The sequence below is a fragment of the Haliotis cracherodii genome, unplaced genomic scaffold, assembly GCF_022045235.1.
Source record: "Haliotis cracherodii isolate W230 unplaced genomic scaffold, xgHalCrac1.p SCAF_43, whole genome shotgun sequence".
NCBI classification, from domain to species: Eukaryota; Metazoa; Mollusca; class Gastropoda; order Lepetellida; family Haliotidae; genus Haliotis; species Haliotis cracherodii.
This window is the reverse complement of record NW_027266301.1, coordinates 440,606-449,979: the sequence shown is the minus strand read 5'-3', so window position 1 is coordinate 449,979 and position 9,374 is coordinate 440,606. Positions and strand designations below refer to the sequence as shown.

At 41.7% G+C, this 9,374-nt stretch overlaps 1 protein-coding gene across 1 annotated transcript; it reads left to right on the top strand.

The window, feature by feature from the left end:
- LOC139441734 (uncharacterized) lies at window positions 1–8,150 on the top strand. The gene is made up of 5 exons (XM_071222525.1): window positions 1–73; window positions 4,199–4,507; window positions 5,217–5,359; window positions 7,676–7,723; window positions 7,837–8,150. Exons 1-5 carry the CDS (start codon window positions 1–3, stop codon window positions 8,104–8,106), a joined length of 843 nt encoding a protein of 280 aa, XP_071078626.1. The 3' UTR covers window positions 8,107–8,150.
- Window positions 8,151–9,374: the final 1,224 nt, after the last annotated feature.

The window sequence follows — 9,374 nt, the reverse complement described above, 5'->3', positions numbered from 1 at the left end:
ATGTTTACCTGTGGAAATCTCAAATACATTTCACTTCTGATACTGGTGAATGTTGGACAGTTTCGTCATTTCGGTAAGGGAACTGTCAACTTTGATCACAGCTGTAGGGACAACCGTTGATGTTTGCCTGTTATAGTGATAGTATAATAACACTACATGTCACACAGCTGATAAACGAAGGCAACAACTCTGATATTTACATGTACTGCCTCGGCGAAACAAGATGTGCTCCACTGGTGTGGCACTGACAGACCAGAAATCTGGTATCAGAAACCTGAAATCATAAAAAAAAGATTCGTAAAGGCACCACTGACATGCTTGCACAACTATCGTCGTAAAAGTAGTGTGGTCAATGTAATACAGCTCCGAAGCATATACATTTTGGCATTCTCTCTTTGAAGATTATCAAATGGACTAAGTTTGTGTGTGTGTTTGTATCTATATGTGTGTATATGTGTATGTTTGTGTGTGTATGTGCATGTATGTGTATGTGTGTGTTTTTGCAAATGTACGTGCGTGTTTGTGTGTGTATGTGTGTGTATATGTGTGTTTGTGTGTGTCTGTGTGCGTTAATGTGTATGTGTATGTGTGTGTTTCTATGTATATGTATGTCAGTGTATGTGTGCATATGTTTGTTTGTGTGTGTATGTGTATGCATGTGTGTATGTGCGTGTGTGTTTGTGTATATTTTTATGTGTGTATGTGTGTATATATGTGTTTGCATGTGTGTGTTTGTATGTATATATGGGTGTATGTGTTTGTGAGATTGTGTGAATGTGTGTTTGTCTATGTGTTTTTGTGTGTGTTTCCTGATGTTCATGCATGTGTTTATGTGTGTGCGTTTGTGTCTATGTGTGTTTGTGTGTGTTTATGTATATTAATGTGTGCGTATGCTCAAGTATGTGTTTCTGTGTATTTGTGTGTGTTTGTATATGTATGTGTATGCCTGTGTGTATGTGTGTGTTTCTGTGTGTATGTGCATGTGTGTGTGTGTTTTGTGTGTAATTAAATGTCTTTGTGTGTATGTGTGCATATATGTGTGTGTGTACATGAGTGATTGTATGTGTATGTATGTTTGTTTTTGTGTGTATGTGTATGTGTTTGTTCGTGTGTGTATATGTATGCATGTGTGTATGTGCATGTGTTTATGTGTGTGTGTTTCTGAGTGTGTGCTTATGTGTATGTGTATGTCTGTGTGTATGTCTGTTTGTGTGTGTTCATGTATGTGTGTGTGTGTGTGTGTGTGTGTGTGTGTGTGTGTGTGTGTGTGTGTGTGTGTGTGTTCATGTATATGTTTGTGTTTGTGTGTGTATTTTTGTGTTTTTTCATGTAGGTGTGTATATGTGTGTATCTGCATATCTGTTTATTGTATGTAATTGAATGTACGTGTGTGGGTATGTGTGCATATGTGTATGTGCTTGTGTGTTTATGTGTGTGTGCAGGTATGTGTATCTGTGTGTGTCTTTTTGTGTATGTGTGTATCTGTGTATGTTCCTGTATGTGTTAATCTGTGTGTGTTTGTGTATGTCTGTGTGTATATGTGTTTGTGTGTGTTCATGTATGTGTTTATGTGTGTGTGTTAGTGTGTATGTGTCTTTTTATGTGGTTTTGGATATGTGTGTTTGTGTATGATCATGTATGTGTGTATGTGCATGGATGTGTGTATATGTGTTTGTGTGTGTATGTTTGTGTATGTTTGTGTTAATGTGTATGTGTATGTGTTTGTTCCTGTGTGTATGTGCGTGTGTGTTTGTGTGTATATGTGTGTGTTTTTTATGTTTGTGTGTGTGTATATATGTGTGCATGTGTGTGTTTGTATGGATATGTGTGTGTATGTGTGTGTTATATTGTGTGCGTATGTGCGTATATGTGTATGTATATGTGTGTTTCTGTATGTGTGTGTTTGTGTGTGATTATACATGTGTTTATGTGTGTTTGTATGTTGGTGTGTGTATATGTATGCCTGTGTGTATGTGTGTGTGTGTGTGTTTGTGTGTATGTGTATGTCTGTGTGTATGTGTATGTGTGTGTATTGTGTGAAATTGAATACCTGTGTATGCATGTGTGTATGTGTGTGTTTGTGTGTTTGTATGAGTATGTGTATGTATGTATGTGTGTGTATATGTGTGTGTTTTGTATGTGTGTATGTGGGTATATTTGTGTGTGTATGTGTGTGTTATATTGTGTGCGTATGTGTGTATGTGTATTTGTGTGTTTCTGTATTTGTGTGTTTCTGTATGTTTATGTATATGTTTATATGTGTGTGTTTGTGTGTAAGTGTGTTTATGTGTATGTGTATATGTATGTCTGTGTGTTTAGTGTGATTATGTATGTGTTTATGTGTGTTTGTATGTATTGTGTGTGTATATGTATGCCTGTGTGTATGTGTGTGTTTGTGTGTATGTGTATGGCTTTGTGTATATGTATGTATTGTGTGAAATTGAATATCTTTGTAGGCATGTGTGTATGTGTGTGTTGGTGTGTTTGTATGAGTATGTGTATGTATGTTTGTGTGTGTATATGTGTGTTTTTATGGGTGTATGTGTGTATATATGTGTGTGCATGTGTGTTTGCATGGATATCTTTGTGTATGTGTGTGTTATATTGTGTGTGTATGTGTGTATGTGTATTTGTGTGTGTTTCTGTGTGTTTATGTATGTGTTGATATATGTGTGTTTTTGTGTGTGTTTATGTGTATGTGTATATGTATTTCTGTGTGTTTGTATGTGATTATGTATGTGTTTATGTGTGTTTGTATGTATGTTTGTGTGTGTGTATGCCTGTGTGTGTGTGTGTTTGTGTGTATGTGTATGCCTGTGTGTATGTGTGTGTGTTTGTGTGTATATGTATGTGTATGTGTGTGTATAGTGTGAAATTGAATATCTTTGTATGCATGTGTGTATGTGTGTGTTTGTGTGTTTGTATAAGTATGTGTATGTATGTTTTTGTGTGTATATGTGTGTTTTTATGGGTGTATGTGTGTATATATGTGTGTGCATGTGTGTGTTTATATGGATATATGTGTGTATGTGTGTGTTATATTGTGTGTGTATGTGTGTATGTGTATTTGTGTTTGTTTCTGTATGTTTCTGTATGTGTTGATATATGTGTGTTTTTGTGTAAGTGTGTTTATGTGTATGTGTATATGTATTTCTGTGTGTTTGTATGTGATTATGTATGTGTTTATGTGTGTTTGCATGTATGTTTGCGTGTGTGCATATGTATGCCTGTGTGTATGTGTGTGTGCTTGTGTGTATATGTATGTCTGTATATATGTGTATGTGTGTATTGTGTGAAATTGAATATCTTTGTATGCATATGTGTTTGTTTTAGTATGTGTACGTATGTATGTGTGTGTTTATGTGTGTATGTTTGTGTGTATGTGTGTGTTTGTGTGTTTGTGTGTTTTTCACAGAGATACACTACCTCACTTGGTTACCGTATTCTGACTCTGAGCCGACCAGTCCTTGTTTTATCCTCTTAATTCTGACCGTTTCCCGACAGGCGGTATGTCAACTTGAACACGGATGCGGTTCTTGGTATGGCAAGTTTACCAAGTTTGGTGTAGGTACCCTTTCATTTCCCTTTATACTGTTCGCGGGACACGGGTGACCAAGCCATCTAAGGCGCTACAATTCGCTGTGCAGAGTTACCCCCGAAACCTTTGATCGAGGATTAAAAACCCGGTTCGCCCCTATTTTGTTCCTAGGTTTGTCTGCACTATATCAGTGCTCGTGGGTAAACGTCCGAGACTTGCATCACTTCGGGTTTTCCTATCATGTTTAGCTGACACGCCGTGATATAATGCTCAAGGCAGTGTTAAACCAAACGTCTGTCTGTCTGTCTGTTTGTATGAATACATTACTACACACTCGTCCCCGTAAGATATCGTTTTTACTACTCGTGTATTTCAAATGTTTCGTTCGTTAGATACGTTTTGAAACAAACTCTAGCTGTAAGAGAACTTCATCTTACGGTGAACTCATCTAGTAATTTATATATACATTATACATGATTATATACATTCTATGCCACACTTATAAATATCTATATGACATAATCTCAAGGTGATCAATTCACAATCAATGTATAGTTCAAGAGAGTGAATATTCACAAACGCACAAATTGTTGTGAGAAAAAACCACTTGTGAACACATACCTAGTGGAGATACAATTTACGTGTTTTACACTATTTCAGAGTCAGCTCCAGTTCTTGCCACCAACAGACGTGTTCCTGTGGAGGGTGTCAGTTTCAGCATCACCTGCACACTAGATGCGGCTGTCACTTCAACTGCCCTCTTCTCTAAGGGTACTTCTATCCAGGGAGGCTGCACATCATCAGACAGCTGTTCTTCTCCTGTCTCAGGATACTCAGTGAGTCTGGACAGTACATCCAGGATCCTGACTCTAGACATCGCATCACCAGATTCCACCAGAGACAGCGGGACATGGAGATGTACTGTTGGTACCACAGGGTCAAATAACATCACGCTGTCACAGGTCGCAGGTGGGTTATATTTGTTTTAATCACGTGGTGATCAGTGTCAACAATCAAATTATGCATACATTTGGAACTAATTTGAAAATAAATCTAGTTGGAGATCAGACAACGCGTCATAACTTACAAGAAAGTTAAAGTTCATGTGAGGTGAACACACAAATGAAAACATATTTGAGAACGGCAAATATTTCTAAGCTATTAAGTGCCTAATGCAACTGTTAAAAAATACACTGTTACCCTCCCCTACCAGCCATCCAAACCTTAATTCTTTTTTTATCCAGTCGGGGATATCACACAAATCACTTACAAGTCAGCAACTTTACTGACGAAAAGTAAAAATGAACAGAAAACAATTCACCCACATCAAATTGGCACACAACATGAAATAACTGGGTTACTGATCATAACAGTGTTAAACTCACCTCAGTCCCGCGCTCAGTTCTACGAGTCCTTGTCAATAGAACAGATGTACAAAACCTTAACAATATTTACATTGTTATAACATACATGTCGTCTTGAATGTTTATATTTAATAATAAGTGTTTTAGATAAAATATCATTTTGAAAGTTCTAGTCAGATGGTGAATTATACTCAGATCGGCCGTATAGTGTGGTCCTGTGTTAATATCTAATCTTGATTGGCTGGACTGTGTGAACTTTCAAGACGTGTACATGTCTACATCAGAATTATAATTGTATCATTCCTTCTTCCCAGCTGTCCTGGACTGGAGGTCTGTGACATTCTCTCCACAACTGACTTCTCTCCCATCCTCTGTGACCCCACAGAACACCATCTCCGTCACAGTGACCACCCCATGTGCTGCCCCTGCCGCCGTCATCACATGGAGATACCCACAGGTGGGGCACTATAGCTTCATTCTGATGGCGTCACTTATCTTGTATGATTGGCTTCATTAACATAGTGTAATATCATGTTATATGGTCCTTTCATCTTTAGTTCACCGTGACATCGTTCATGCCTGTTTCTGCGTCGGGCCCATCCGCCCGACCCGTATCACTGAATAATGAACTCTCTTCTCCTCATCTACTTAACATATCAACATCATTTTCACATAACATGTTTTACATATATCTAGCCACAACGAAATAAACCACTGAATCATTAAAGTTTTTTTAATATATTTGTCCCTCACCGCAGCTCAGTTGATGTAAACAAGTAGTCTTCATGCTAAGCTCTTATCCTGCGAAGAACCGCGACAGCGTGAGATCTATCATCACCTCCTTCTCAACTTTCCTCCCCTCCAACTTACATCTCACTTTTTTTCCCTCCTCCCCCTCGCCTATCATCACCTCCTCCTCGCCTCTCTTCACCTTCTCTTCACGACTCGTACCCTCTTCCTCACCTTACCTCTAACCCCTCCTCACTTCTCTCCCCTCCTCCTCACATCTCACCTTTCCGCCTCACCTGCCATCACCTCCTCCTCACCTCTCACCCCCTCCTCATCACCTCTCACCCCTCCTCTACACCTCTTGTCCCCTCCTCCTCACCTCTCACACCTTCCTCGTCTCTCACCCCTCCTCCTTAACTTTCACCCACACCTCCTCGCTTCTCACCACCTCCTCCTCACCTCTCGACCCCTCCTCCTCACCTCTTACCCTTCCTCTTCATTTCCCACCCACTCCTCCTCACCTCTCATCCCCTCCATCTCACCTCTCATCCTAACATTCCATCCCCTCCTCCTCAACTCTCACCTCTCCTCATCACCTCTTACCCACTCTTCATCACCTCTTATAACCTCATCCTCACATTTCATCCCCTCCTCCTCACCTTTGACCCAGTCTTCCTCATTTCGCCTCCTTTCCTCCTCACCTTTCATCCCTCCCTCATTACCACCTCCTCACCTCTTACCCGTTCCTCCTCACCTATCACCCCTCCTCCTCACATTTCACCTCTACTCCTCACCATTCATCCCCTCCTTCTCACCTCTCACCCAGCCCTCGTCACTTCTCATCCCCACCTCTTCACCTCTCATCCACTACTCCTCACCTCTCATCTCCTCCTCACCTCTCCTCCTTCCTTCTCATCTCTCATCCACTCCTCCTCACCTCTCATCTCCTCCTCACCTCTCATCCCTTCCTTCTCACCTCTCATCCACTCCTCCTCACCTCTCATCCCTTCCTCCTCACCTCTCATTCCCTGCTCCTCCTCTCACATCTCCTCTTCACCTATCACCCCTCCTCCTCAACTCTTATAACCTCATACTCACATTTCAACCAGTCCTCACCCTTCCTCCCCTCCAACTCATCACTTCCAACTTACCTCTGACCCAGTCCCCCTCCTTTCCTCCTCGCCTTTCATCCCCTCCTCCTCACCTTTGACCCAGTCCTCCTAATTTCACCTCCTCTCCTCCTCGAATCTCATCCCTCCTTCTCACCTCTTACCCCTTCCTCCTCACCTATCTCCCCTCTCCTCACCTCTCCTTCTCACCTCTCATCCCTCCTTCTCACCTCTTATCCCCACCTCCTCACCTCTCATCCCCTCCTTCTCACCTCTCATCCACTCCTCCTCACCTCTCGCCCTTCCTCATCCACTCCTCCTCACCTCTAATCCCCTCCTCCTCACTTCCCATCCTCTCCTCTTCACATCGCACATCTCTTCTCTCCTCCGCACCTTTCCTAACCTCCACCTCACCTCTCATCTCCTCCTCACCTCTCGCCCTTCCTCATCCACTCCTCCTCACCTCTAATCCCCTCCTCCTCACTTCTCATCCTCTCCTCTTCACATCGCACATCTCTTCTCTCCTCCACACCTTTCCTAACCTCCACCTCACCTCTCACTTCCTCCTCACCTCTCATCCTATTCTCCTCGCACCATGCTCACTCCTCCTCACCTCTCATCCTCTCCTTTTTACATCACACATCTCTTCTCTCCTCCACACCTTTTCTAACCTCCTCCTCACCTCACACCTCCTCCTGCTGACCTCTCACCTCTCCTCCTCACTCTCGTAACTTCCTCCTCGCCTCTCACCTCTCCTCTTCACCTCTCATCCCCTCCTCCCCTCTCACCCCCTCATCCTCACTCTCATCACTTCGTCCTCACCTCTCACATCTCCTCTTCACCTATCATCCCCTCCTCCTCACCTCACCTCTAACCCCTCCTTCTCACCTCTCCTCTTCTCCTCAGTCTCTCTAACTACTCTTTTGTGTTTACAGGGTGTGAGTGGCGTCCCCCCCAGCAGTACATCTTCCTCCCAGGATCATGTCCATCAGGCCAGTTCCAGACAACCAACACTCTGTCTCTACCAGGAAACACAGCCAGTCTCTCTAACTACTGTTTTGTTTTTACAGGGTGTGAGTGGCGTCCCCCCCAGCAGTACATCTTCCTCCCAGGATCATGTCCATCAGGCCAGTTCCAGACAACCAACACTCTGTCTCTACCAGGAAACACAGTCAGTCTCTCTAACTACTGTTTTGTTTTTACAGGGTGTGAGTGGCGTCCCTCCCAGCAATACATCTTCATCCCAGGGATCATGTCCATCAGGCCAGGTCCAGACAACCAACACTCTGTCTCTACCAGGAAACACAGCCAGTCTCTACAACAGACAGGTGTCTCTCACTGTCAGTGTGGAACACGACTCCTTTGACCCGCCCACGTACACAAAGTCTGTCACGTCAAATACAATACAGTTTCCTGGTGAGTATCGCATGTGTTAAGTGTGTATCTACACTACTACAACTATAGATAGATTCTAAGTAATAGAATGATCCTTCATAGTGTTGAAAATTATCAAGTAGTTACACATTATTAAATAGTAACGGATACTATCACGTTATATTTGGGTACTGTTTTGGAATTTATGTTAAGGCAAATACATTTTAATATTTGGTGATCAGCCTGAATGTTTTAATATACCCGTCCAGTTAGTAGGCATAATAGTGCATTAGATTCACAATACAGTGAACGGCGACATACAAGCAAGTGTCTTGACGTAACTGCAAACAAGTAATTGGGGTGTCCTCATTTCCCCCTAGCGCATTGCTGAGTTATGCTATTCATGCAGGAGAAGGTTTGGAATGTTCACAATTTGCTTGAATGATTGTGAAATCACATGTTTCAAAAAGCAGTAGGATGCCAATTCAATATTTAACGACCGATTAACCTCGACAGAAATTTCACATCCCCAAGACATGTTAGTGTTTTTCAGGCATCGTCTGAATGTAAATGGATGGTAGTATGAACACATATGATAGAATTCGTTGAACACCACAATCATTATCATCAATTTGTCATCAGTTAAACCTATTTTCAAAATAAGCATATCTTTGTTTTGTTTTATTTTAAGGTAAGATGGAGATGAAAATAGAGCGTTTATGTCTACAATTAATGGACATTTGACTCGAATGTGTGTCATTCCTGCTATAAGATACGTCTGGAATCCCTGAAGGGACATCTTTTACCATTTGTTGCGTTGTCGCGCTTTGAATTAAAATGTGTTTTATTTTACGAAAGGGCGACAATGTGACAACGACAACGCGACATTTGCCAAGGTCAAAATATGTGGCATTGTCGCCCATCTAAAATATGTGGAAAACAAGCTAAAATGTGCGACAACGCGACAGTGCGACAGTGCGACCTATTCATAATGACGCATTGTCGGCTGTCTCCCTTTAGGATTAATGGTGCGCATGTATGGTAAGTAAAGTAAACTGCGCTTGCGCAGAAATGGTTATTCTTCTTTACAAATCTCCAGTGGTCTTTTGTTAGCTCCGATAGTTCTAAAACCGAAGTACCAATGGCAATGTGAGTTACTTGTTTCTAAATTAATACAAATCTTTCATGGTTACTTTAGAAATTATATATTTTATCGTTATTTTCGATGTCGTTGTGTTAAAATAAACCAAACGTGGTTTC